The sequence below is a fragment of the Tachysurus vachellii genome, chromosome 7 (genome assembly GCF_030014155.1).
Source record: "Tachysurus vachellii isolate PV-2020 chromosome 7, HZAU_Pvac_v1, whole genome shotgun sequence".
Lineage (NCBI taxonomy): Eukaryota > Metazoa > Chordata > Actinopteri > Siluriformes > Bagridae > Tachysurus > Tachysurus vachellii.
Genome location: NC_083466.1, coordinates 1090001 through 1102500, shown reverse-complemented (window position 1 = coordinate 1102500; position 12500 = coordinate 1090001). Strand labels below are relative to the sequence as shown.

At 42.1% G+C, this 12500-nt stretch overlaps 2 protein-coding genes across 3 annotated transcripts in view; both read right to left on the bottom strand.

The window, feature by feature from the left end:
* The window catches only part of kdsr (3-ketodihydrosphingosine reductase), a 5721-nt gene extending 3929 nt beyond the window's left edge, over window positions 1-1792 (bottom strand). The window contains exon 1 of the mRNA XM_060873742.1: window positions 1226-1792. Within this exon, the coding sequence (XP_060729725.1) occupies window positions 1226-1423 (198 nt within the window). The 5' untranslated portion in view covers window positions 1424-1792. The remainder of the gene's footprint in view (window positions 1-1225) is intronic.
* Window positions 1793-2793: 1001 nt separating this feature from the next.
* On the bottom strand, window positions 2794-12094 carry vps4b (vacuolar protein sorting 4 homolog B). 2 transcript variants are annotated; one of them, XM_060873740.1, is made up of 13 exons: window positions 11956-12094; window positions 11191-11302; window positions 10540-10640; window positions 7837-7948; window positions 7595-7742; window positions 7436-7494; window positions 6961-7080; window positions 6682-6838; window positions 5830-5978; window positions 5382-5463; window positions 4730-4949; window positions 4496-4636; window positions 2794-4319 (listed from the first exon to the last, which is right to left on the bottom strand). In XM_060873740.1, exons 1-13 carry the CDS (start codon window positions 11974-11976, stop codon window positions 4218-4220), a joined length of 1524 nt encoding a protein of 507 aa, XP_060729723.1. In that variant the 5' UTR covers window positions 11977-12094; the 3' UTR covers window positions 2794-4217. The 2 variants fall into 2 exon arrangements, with proteins under 2 accessions (XP_060729723.1, XP_060729724.1); XM_060873741.1 differs by lacking the exons at window positions 10540-10640; window positions 11191-11302; window positions 11956-12094 and adding an exon at window positions 9055-9289.
* Between the last annotated feature and the right edge of the window lie 406 nt (window positions 12095-12500).

The window sequence follows — 12500 nt, the reverse complement described above, 5'->3', positions numbered from 1 at the left end:
CTCAAAAGGAATAAACAAGATTTATACCGTTTTATTTCTTGTATATATATATATATATATAAATATATACAATTAAATAATTTAAAAAAAATCAAAACTTAAGATTCACAACTTTGCACCAATCACGTCTCGTATGCAAATTAGAATTGAGAGCATCACCATGGCGACCGATCTGATTTCAGCAGCCTTTTAAAATGACTGTAACGAATGAATAAATTAACACGAGCTCTCCGTCCCAGATTACACGTGTTGCTATGGTAACATAACATTGATACAGTTTCGACTACTTTCGTTTCTTATAAAAATAAATGAAGCTAATTTATACCATCACGTAGCTAGCCATCTAACGCGGGTGGGGCTTTGCGTGAGGGACGTTTCCGTACGTGCGTCATTTGCATACTGATGAATATTCATAGCTTTCCCCATGTTAGATCAATCACAATCAGAATCAGGTTTATTGGCCAAGCGTGTTGACACACACAATGAATTTGGTTTCGAGCTGTTTGTGACTCTCAAAAGTACACACATAAATAACACTATACTATACAATAGACACATAAATAACACTATACTATACAATACACACATAAATAACACTATACTATACAATACACACATAAATAACACTATACTATACAATACACACATACATAACACTATACTATACAATACACACATAAATAACACTATACTATATAAATAGACATAAATAACACTATACTATATAAATAGACATAAATAACACTATACTATACAATACACACATAAATAACACTATACTATATAAATAGACATAAATAACACTATACTATATAAATAGACATAAATAACACTATACTATATAAATACACACATAAATAACACTATACTATACAATACACACATAAATAACACTATACTATATAAATAGACATAAACAACACTATACTATACAATACACACATAAATAACACTATACTATATAAATAGACATAAATAACACTATACTATACAATACACACATAAATAACACTATACTATATAAATAGACATAAATAACACTATACTATACAATACACACATAAATAACACTATACTATATAAATAGACATAAATAACACTTAGATTTGTTCTCATGCCGTTTCAGTGGACTTTAACGCTGTTTATTTAATAGTTACATTCTAAAAAGGACACAGAAGTGAAATCTTGCAGAGATTTTTTTTAATTTAATAAGTAAAACACTCACGACAACATGGGCCCCGTTGAGTTTGAGCGGTTTTGGGCTTATTAAAGGCGAGATCATGTAGAGAAACAGGACAAAGGCGACCGTAAAGGCAGCAAATATTAAAATCATCATCATCATGAAGGGAAGAAAAGACAAGCTGGAGTGAGAGAAAAGCCAGTCCAGGATCACTGAGCTCCAAAAAGCGTCTTCGGAGGGCATGAGCGAGGCTTCAGGCCGAAATCCAAATCCCTGCTAACTCCCTTTACACGTGCACTTAACGTGTAACCACAATAAACGGCGGCTTACAGACTACCTAGTGCACTCGATTTGGGAGGCGACGCTATTTGGGACACAGCCGCGCTAGCAACACGCTAACGCTTTCTGCTATAGAATCGACAAATACGTTTCTCATCAGTTCCACAGACACAGCGATTCACATTTACATCCTTTTTTTTTCACACGCTTGTGACAAGCCGCAATGTTAGAAATCGTAAAGATATAAAAAATGCAATACGGTTTACGTGCGTTTCGACCTTTAATTGTTCCCAGTTAAGATAGCAAAGCTAAGGGTTCACTAACAAACCAAAACACAAGCGCCGTCCTGGAGCCGCCTCGCAGTCAGCGGCATTCTGGGATTTGTAGTTTATTTACGTGCGACGACCAGAGGAACGAGTCACGTTATTGACTACAAGTTCCAGAATTCAACATGGCGGTCGACTTTTGCCTCCTTTTCTGAGGGAAAAATCTCTTCCGTAGCCATAAAGCTAATTCATAATATGAGTAAATCGCAGGAACAAATATAAATAATAATTAGGGGGAAAAAAGAAAAGAAATCTTGAAAGAAATAATAATAATAATAATAATAATAATAATAAAACATAATTGTCTGACAAAAATAACAAATAAAAAAAAATCCAACACAATTTCCCTCACACAAAATATGCGCATATTATGGGGTGAGGATTTGTTTTGTGCTAATGCTATTGTAGCTAACAAGTAATTAAAAACCTGTGTCATAAATCACACAAACCTCTAGATTTAAGGTGAATATTCACAATAAAGATTTTGTGTGACAAAAGACTTCCATTGCTGGTTAACATTAGCTTCAGGGCTGCTAGTTAGGGCTCCAAACACAATTTACATCAGGAATAAATAATAAACAATGATGGAGTAACCTGTGTTTTATTTGTCTGAAAATAATGACTTATCATCTATTATATATATCACATTTGTAAACTTGTATGTCCTGAAGACTGTTAGAAAGCACCAGGACTGGAGACTCCTTCCGCCGATCCACACCGATCCCGATTTCTTAATAAACGAGTGTTTTCCGCTCTTTTACTTTTCAATCTCATCTTTTATTTACATGTGTAGGATAAAAGAAATACATGAGCAACACCAAAATCATAGTTTCAGAAACAAAAACTTTCTAAACGGTCACATTTAAACAACAATAACAACAAAAACAAGGGGCTATGAAGGATAAGATGTAAAGCTCGCTATATAGAACCCCGACACCGTAAGTAGGCATGAGTGCAGCTGTGTACAGTCAGACAGGCAAGGAGAACAAAGAGAAATGTGCAAAACTGTCTCGTGCATAAATGTTTATTGACTTTTCTGAGATACACAAAAAAAATTTGGTATGAGTTTTTTTTTTTTTAATGTAAAGTAAAATAATTGTATTGAAGGCACAAGTTTGCCGCAGCAACACGGTCCAAAAAAAAACAAAAAAAAACAAAACTGATGCGCGACACTAAAAGCGAGTCACTAAGACGTCCCAGTAACTGTCGGCCAATAAGAACATGTTCATCTGGAAAGAAATGTAATTTCCAATATATTTCTAATACATACTACTGAAAGATTCCCAACTCTGTAATAGAACAGAAAACATGTACAGAACTTATGCTGTTATCGCCATCGTGTGACCTTGGTAAGGTCTACACCCATCAGAGCCTTTAACCATCCTGTGGTTTGTGCGCCCTCGTCCTCTCGGGTGAGGATGGTGGATGAAGCATCTAGCTAAAGTGTTATCGTTATCGATGACTCGAACGTTCTAACAAATGAGCGTACTAGCTGGACAAAACGGGTAGCGATCGAGACAGTGAGTTAGTCCATGTAGTACACAAGACTTCATCCTTCTTGCTTGTGGTAGCCTGGACAAATCGCTATGGAAACCAACCGTGCCGTTCTACTCAGGTCTGATAGAAGTGACTTGTAAAAATCACTGTGGAAACGATGGACACGGCGTAGCTACAGACTGCTGTGTTGTGAGGGGAAGTCGACTCAGGCTCGTTAAATCACAGACTGAATTGAGGAGGAAAAAGTTAAATCATTGGTCCTGTGTTTCAGAAGCATCTCGTTAGCAGCGGAATATTTAAAAAGACGGATTTCTATAATCGCATGACTCTTGTACGGTTGAATAAAGGGGAGCTCTACGGCCAGATTTAAAGCTTCATCACGTGTGAATTGGAACACAGCCCACAAACCGACACGATCCAATGATAAGGCTCATCATCATCATCCTCCTCAGACTGAGGCATGTGTTGATACTGAGGAAGGTGTTAAACTGTGATATTCAGCATGTACAGCATTCTTTCTGCCTTTGCGCTGTCTAGATAGTGTCCTGTGTGTGCGCAAGCGTGCAGCCAGGTGAAAATACCTGTGTAAAATTTGTACATTATCATGATGGGATATTTCTGAACATCAGCAAATTAATGCTCCATATCTGACAAAAATCTTTACGTTTTACTTTCTTTCTTTCTTTTTTTTTAATCCAGCGGTGACGTAGTGAATCCAAATAAACTGAATGCTTTTAAAACCCCAGAATAACTAAAACCCAATGGTATAAACGTAAATCAGGTCCCGTGTAGGATCCAGACTGGCCTTTAACTGATCTGTCCTTCCACTCGCCAGTCCAACAGGAAGTCCAGGAGAAACAGAAAGAAAAATAAGGGAAGAGAAGACGAAGAGAAGACTTTACAAATCCTGGACTCTGCTGCTTCGGGCTCCTCTCTCAACCCTCCTGGCCGAAATCCTCGGTGAATTTCTTCAGCTTCTCCAGATCCTGCTCGTTCACCGTGGGTTTGGTGTTTGCCAGCGATCGCAACATGTCCGGCTGCGAACACACGCGACACGGGGTTTGTCACAACAGAAATGAAACAAGGCAAGAACATAAACTAGGATCTAGGATCATTCTAATTAGTTTATTGATACTGATCTAGGGTCAGTTTGGACTCGGCTTAACGAGCGACTGAAACTGCTGTGCGAGATGAAGATTCTGGAGCAACTCACCATGCTAACCACAGGCTCCAGGAGCTTCTCACTCGGAACCTCCATCCACGTCATCTCGACGGCCTGAGGATCTCCAGGAGAGCACGGGGTCAGAAGGTCATCCAGGATCAAGTTGGGGTTGTCTCTGGATGGACCTCGTACCTTTAAAATACATGGAGGAAAAAGTTAGTCATGAATTCAGTAGGTCTATGGAATAAACACACACACACACACACGTTACACAGGGACTCGTACCTTTTTAAAGTGTGTAGCGGACTGCACTTTCCTAACCGGCTGCATGAGAGCATCACGCACGATGATGCTGACGTCAGCACCCGAGTAGCCTTCTGTCTTCTTGCCCAGCGTGACGAAGTCAGCGTCGGTCAGACTGTTGGGCGTGGTGCCCAGGTGCAGCTTAAACATGAAGGAGCGGGCGTGTTCCTCTGGCAGGGGGATGTAGATACGCTTCTCAAATCTACACACACACACACACACACACACACAGGTATAAGGACCCTTCCCATCAGGCCATCATGTCGGCTCCTCACACAAAGCTCGGTGCACTGCATTGTTAGCGATATAAAAAACCTCCAGATCAGACGGCGTTCTCTGATTTCAAAGCATGGCACAGGTAACGTGTTTATCATCACAATCGTGGATGTAAACAATAACCGCCTGAGTTTCTGCCGTCGGTGAGTCACACGGAGGTGAAAAACCTGTTCTATGGAAGCTGAACACAGCACACACCATTCATGTGTAAGCAGTTCTTACTGCCCCAGTCATTGTTAGTTCACGTGCTGATAATTGCTCAGACGACGTGTCAGGGCGACGCCCAGCTGATTAAGGTCAGAGGTCATATCGGATAAAGCGGCGCGTGATGAAACGAACTCAGAATGGATTTGCTCACCGTCTCCTGATGGCAGAGTCGAGTGTCCATGGGATGTTGGTTGCGCCGAGCACCAGGATTCCCTTGTTGTCGTTCCCAACACCTGACAAACACCAAGAACGTAAAAAAAAAAAAGAGACTTCTTTACACTTCTTTATCATTTCAGTGGTACCAAAAGGTTCCAGAATAAAAGACAGAATAAAGGGCTAGAGATTTGTTTCTGATTGGTTACAAGAACTGCATCAGACCACCAGTGTAAAGTGTTTTTTTACAAGACAAACGTGACCTAAACAACAACTATGACTATTTTATGTTCTGATTATTATGGGATGTCTAGCTAACAATACATATTAGTAGCAACTGGAATCTAAATGAAATCTACTGACTCAGTCGTGTCTACTATGATGACACGGACACTTTAATCCTCCACACTACATGAAACCATCTGCTTTCGGTTCTGGTTCCTCACCCTGCATCTGCACCAGGAACTCGGTCTTGATCCTGCGAGCCGCCTCGCTCTCGTTCTCGCTCCTGGAGCCGCACAGAGAGTCGACCTCGTCGATGAAGATGATGGACGGACTGTGTTCTCTGGCCAGTTCGAACAGATTCTTCACTAGCCTGAAGGAACAGGAATCAGGGTGAAGTTTACTTTAACGAACACTTTATCAACACTCACACTAGATAACAAAGTGGCAGAGGTGTTTGTTTATAGAACTCATATAGAACCTGCAGCGCAGTGGTTTCAGGTTCCCTTGACAACAGTGTTTAATGATGGGTGATGATTAGTGAAGTGTACAGTTTCACTTCCTTATGTGTCACTTTTAATGTTTATGTTCAGGTGAAATTTTAACCATTTATTTATAGTTAGCATAAATAAGTTAGTCTTAGGAGGCGTGGCCTCAGTGCTGGTCAAACTCAGTAAAGGAGGCGTGGCCTCAATGCCGGCCAGTCGCAGTAAAGGAGGCGTGGCCTAAGTGCTGGTCAGTCTCAGTAAAGGAGGCGTGGCCTCAATGCTGGCCAGTCTCAGTAAAGGAGGCGTGGCCTCAGTGCTGGCCAGTCTCAGTAAAGGAGGCGTGGCCTCAATGCTGGCCAGTCTCAGTAAAGGAGGCGTGGCCTCAGTGCTGGTCAGTCTCAGTAAAGGAGGCGTCGCCTAAGTGCTGGTCAGTCTCAGTAAAGGAGGCGTGGCCTCAATGCTGGCCAGTGTCAGTAAAGGAGGCGTGGCCTCAGTGCCTCACATCACATCTAAACTATAAAAAATTCTTGACATGTTTTGTTTCATCAAGTCTTTACACTTTCCCAGCCCAGCTGTTGGAGAACTCACTTCTCACTTTCCCCCAGCCACTTGGACACCAGGTCTGAGGAGGAGATGGAGAAGAAGGTGGAGTTGTTGGCCTCTGTGGCTACGGCCTTGGCCAGGTAGGACTTTCCTGTTCCAGGAGGACCGAACAGTAGGATCCCTCTCCATGGAGTGCGCTTTCCTGAGAACAGGGAGAACCTCTTTAGTGGTGTCACGCTACACGCTAATATGCAAATCAGCTGATAACACAGACAGGCAGCTTCCTGTGGTGCTGCAGGTCATCAGAGATGAGAAAACACTGACCTGTGAAAAGATGCGGGAATTTAATGGGCAGAATGACGGCTTCCTTCAGGGCCTCTTTTGCACCTTCCAGTCCAGCGACATCGTTCCACTTGATATTCGGTTTCTCCATGACTATAGCACCTAAAACACACACACACACACCATTCATGTACTGAATTCACCATTCATCCTTCCTGCTACATGTCTGTCTGTTCTTTCGGCTACTCATCCATTCATCTGTCTGTTCATCTTCTTGTTGCCATCATCTATCCATTCACTTATTCTGTCCATCTTTCAGTTTACTGAACTAGCCTCACAATACAAGTCAGTTCATTATTCCACCCATCCCCATCTTGCCCACGTGTCCATCCATCCTATTCTGAGTCTCTCTGTCTAATGACTCTATATGACATAATACATTCATGTTATTTTCCCATGTCAGCTGAGGAGGTAGAGGAGGTCAGAAAGGAAGAGGTGTGGTGTGTAAACAGCAAACCTGAGAGTTGGTTCTGGAATTTTTTCTTCTCTGGATTTTCTCCCTCATCGCTGTCGTTTCTGTAGAAAAAAAAAACAAATAAATAAATAAATAAACAAACAACAGGCTTGTTGAGCGTGTCAAATCTGACCGATACGTGAACATGCCACACACACACACCCTTTTTCATCTGACTGTGACTCCTTGACGGGTTTAGCCGGAGTTGTCTCTTTCTTCTTCAGGTACTCCTTCAGCTTCTCTGCCCGGTCCAGGTACTCTGCACATTTGGCTCTGATGCTCTGTTTGGCTTTGTCCCCCTGAGCTTCATCTAAACACACACACACACACAGGCGGTGAGTTACAACTCTTAACGCTTTATGCACCTATAAGATGAATCAATTCTCCTGTAAGATCAGACCTACATTTGATGACGTGTAGGAAGTACTGAACTGCGTGCTGGTACAGTCTCAGCGCCTCCTCATAGTTCTTCGCCTTGTCCTCCTGCGCCGCCTTACTGGCCAGATCTATGGCTTTCTGTAAAAACCAAACAACTGACGTGTTAAAATACAAGAAAGTGACAGGTTCAGGTTTGATCAGCAGTCTGACAGAATCTGGATTTATTATTATTGAGTTATAAACATCTCCACATGATGGAATCATTTGCTTTTAGTGTGTGTGAGTGTGTGTAAGTGAGTGTGTAAGTGAGTGTGTGAGAGTTATAAACATCTCCACATGATGGAATCATTTGTTTTTAGTGTGTGTGAGTGTGTGTGAGAGAGAGTGTGTAAGAGTGTGTGAGAGTTATAAACATCTCCACATGATGGAATCATTTGTTTTTAGAGAGTGTGTGTGTGTGTGAGAGTGTGTGTAAGTGAGTGTGTAAGAGTGTGTGAGAGTTATAAACATCTCCACATGATGGAATCATTTGTTTTTAGTGTGTGTGTGTGTGTGTAAGAGTGTGTGAGAGTTATTGACATCTCCACATGATGGAATCGTTTGTTTTTACCACAGGACTAGGGTTTAATCTGCCCCACACTGGTGGGGAAGTTTATGGTGGACGTTACAGTCACCATGTGGACACAAAGGGTTAAATTCGTCTTTTCTACACAGTGCTTGGACCCCTGTGATCGCTGCTAGCTCTCAGTTAGCTCAGGCTAGCTCGCTAAATCCTGTTTAAATACTACGATAACTTAAAGACTTACAGCTTCTAAACAAACCAGACATTTTATAATAACTTCGTATTTTATTTTTTACAATGAAAAAGGACAAAATCCGGTCGACGAGCGTTTCCTAACAACAAACAGTAACTAAAAACAAACAATGCTAAGCTACAAGCTAAGCTAAAGCTAGGCCACCGAACGATGACGTTCCCTCATGGCTGTGTCCCAAACGCCTCCCTACGCCCTACATAGGGTCCCTACTACACTTAGCTTCTACACCCCACCTAGTGCACTACACTGTCAGACAACACGGGTTTGGGACTCGACACAAACTCAGACTTTGTTATGGTTCAACAGCGAACTTGAGTGAAGACAAACAACAAAACTTCTCCCAATCTCTCGTTACGGTTATTAACGAGTCAAATCCGACAGTATTCGGCAGAACAAGGTGTTTATCAGCTAGCGCTCATGCTAACTTACCTGTAAGTTGTTGTTGTTGGTAGCAGCCATAAGGGCTGAGAAAATAGCGTCTTTTTACTAAAACACGGCGTGATTCTGCTGATATTTAAAAAAAATAATAAAGTACTACAACGTTTTCCGAAACATAGATGTGATCGCTGTCAGGAAGCGAGAACTTAATGGTTTCTGCGTTGTTATTTAAATCCTGCTGGATAATGGAGGAGAAAACTTCCGCGTTAAAAAATGTCGAATGTCACTTCCGCCTACGACAGTCACGTGGGACAGAAACGGTGACGTCACGGAATACGCCCCGCCCCTTCTGGAAGCACCTTGCGGTGCTGCGCCTCAAACTGGATCAAAGATTCATAACAAAAATACAGAGAAAAGTGATCAAGTATTAAAATACTTAAATCTGTCTCTCTCTGTGTGTGAGTGAGTGTGTCTGTGAGTGAGTGTGTGTGATTGTGTGTGAGTGAGAGTGTGTGTGAGACTGTGTGTGCGTGTGTGTGTGAGAGTGTGTCTGAGTGAGTGCGTGTGTGTGTGTGTGTGTGTGTGAGTGTGTCTGTGAGTGTGTGTGTGTGATTGTGTGTGTGAGACTGTGTGATTGTGTGTGTGTGAGAGTGTGTGTGAGACTGTGTGTGTGTGTGAGTGAGTGCGTGTGTGAGTGAGTGTGAGACTGTGTGATTGTGTGTGAGTGAGAGTGTGTGTGAGACTGTGTGTGTGTGTGAGTGAGTGCGTCTGTGAGTGACTGTGTGTGTGATTGTGAGTGAGTGAGTGAGAGTGTGTGAGAGACTGTGTGTGATTGTGTGTGCGTGTGTGTGTGAGTGAGTGTGATTGTGAGTGAGTGAGTGTGTGTGTGTGAGACTGAGTGTGATTGTGAGTGCGTGTGAGTGAGTGAGAGTGTGTGTGTGTGTGAGAAACTGTGTGAGTGTGTACGTCACATCACAGAAACAAACATCTCCACATCATCCTTCCTAAAGAGTTATAGGAATGTTAGGGTGTGACCCATCACACCTAAAGCTGAACACTGATTGGCTGATCGCACACATGAGGTTAGTCATCAGTGTGAGATGATAAACAAGGGAACAGATTGTCCACTGTGCTCTAATCTCTATGTCAGATATAGAAGAAGACAACGGTCACATTACATATGACAGATGTCACATTAAACATGTCACGTTTAAAGTCTGAGCTTAACTCACAAACCAACAACACTTTCATGGCGATGAAGCCAGATTTATACGTCACTGTACCGATTTTTCCTCGTTACGACCCTTTACCACTCGCCATGTCCAAAACCTATTGTAACATTTCCAGTCAGAACTACTGCAGAGGAAGCTCTCAAACTCACATGTTCACTAATCTGGGGATTGTAATGAAGATATCTGGCAACCAGTCATCATATACATATGTGTGTGTGTGTGTGTTGGACTGTAATCTTAAAGTAGGGAATAAGACCAAGATGTAGAGTTTTTGCAGTGTGCCTCTGCCAGGAGGTTAAAGAACCTGTTTCTTATCCAGATATTCTTGCAGCTTCTCGGCCCGGTCCAGGTACTCAGAACACTTCTCACGGATATGCTGGTTTCCATTTTTCCCCTGAGACTCGCCTGAGTGTGCACACACACACACACACACATCACATTAAACAACTGTAATCACATGTTTAAATAATAATCTGAAATCAGTGCGACTTCTCATCACGACAGCATCACATGCGGAGATGTTAGCTAGCTCGCTCGTTTGCCTGCATCTAGACGTGATACACGTGAGAACACACAGCTTGTGATACTATTTTGCTGACTGTAATCTAGTGAAATAACCAGATTACGTCGACCGACTGCTTTTCCGATTTACAAATAACACGACATGGAATCGTCGATCACAGATGTAGCTTTAAAACTAAATACAGAGAAAGACTTTAGTGCTTAAAGCCTTCAGCCTCTCACCTCCTCATCATCACTCAGCTACACCTCTTTTATGCTAATTAACCAAGATCCAACTGGATTTCCCATTAATATCCTGAGTGTGAGGAGAAGGGGAGGATAGAGATGAAGGAGGAGGAAGAGAAGAACAAAGAGGCGCAAAAGTAGGAAAAGAAGCAGCTCTTGAGAAGGTTGGAATCTTTTCTGCCAGAGAATATGAGTGTGATTCACGTACGCTTTAGGATGTGGACAAAATACTTCACGGCATGCTGGTAGGACTTGATGGCCTCCTCGTAATTCCCAGCCTCGTCCTCCTGTGAGGCTTTGTTGGCCATCGCTATGGCTTTCTGGGACAGGAGAGAGAGAAAGAGAGAGAGAGAGAGAGCAAGAGAGAGAGGGAGGAGATGTACAGCTTGGACCAGGATACAGCACGTGATGCTTTTAAATGTTGGTATCCAGTAACAAGGTGATAGTTGTGGAAATGTGTGTGTGTGTGTGTGTGAAGTCCTGGTGTCCCATCCAGGCTGAACATCCCACTTCATACAGAATATTCCCTGATCCTCTGGCACCCTGAGACCATGATAACATTACATCTTCAACCTAAGTACTATAGTGCACTATTTCTCCTCAGTAATGTAGCATCGTTATCATTAACATCTGGACGCGTTCATGAGAAGCCTGAAACACTAAAGCCTTGAAGGAAACACCACATAATATGATCTCCTTTCTCCAAAACAGAAGATTAGAACCCTGCAGTCTGTGTGTGTGTGTTAATACAATATTAGTGCACTTTTATTATAAAAAAAACAAAAACAAAAAACAACAACAAAACACACTTGCTTCCTTGACAGATTTCAATGTGGATGTAGAAGAGACATCATACAGCACCGATCGATATTTTAGACTGTTATTATAGTAACACGTGAAATTACAGCACTCAGATCTCACGAGTGTGAAGGTCTGGAAGTCTGTTGACACGCGTTGGAAGCGTCGCACCTACCTGTAAGTTAGTGCGCTCCATTTACACGCAGTGATCACCAGCGACGCTCTGAAGGCATGGTGAAACAGGAGCCGTGTGAGCTCGTGCGCTTGTGTACAGTCAGATGTGTAACAATGAGGAAGTCACACTAACACGCGCACGCACACACACACACCTACTGAGTAACAAAGTTCAGAAATATCCGCCCAAACCGGTGGCGCAGTTTTCAGCTGGCTTTGATTCCAGGTATGACGTCATTATTCAGGCCACGTCACACTGACACACACCTACATTACTGTACGTGTTTGTGTGTCTCTATACTGTAATACACAGACTTAGCAGTGAGGACCATCTTTCTTATAGGTGTCAGTTAATAAACGTGTGGAAATCAGCGCGAGCTTCGTTATTTAATAATAATAATAATAATAATAAACAACCCACTAACAAAAGCAAAGGAAAGGAAGGAAGGAATCGAACAAAAGTAAAGTTTAGCAAGTGTGTACGCGATTTTAGTCAAGCGGGAAAACACGCAAACGAATGATTAAATATTCAAATGCGAAGTAAAT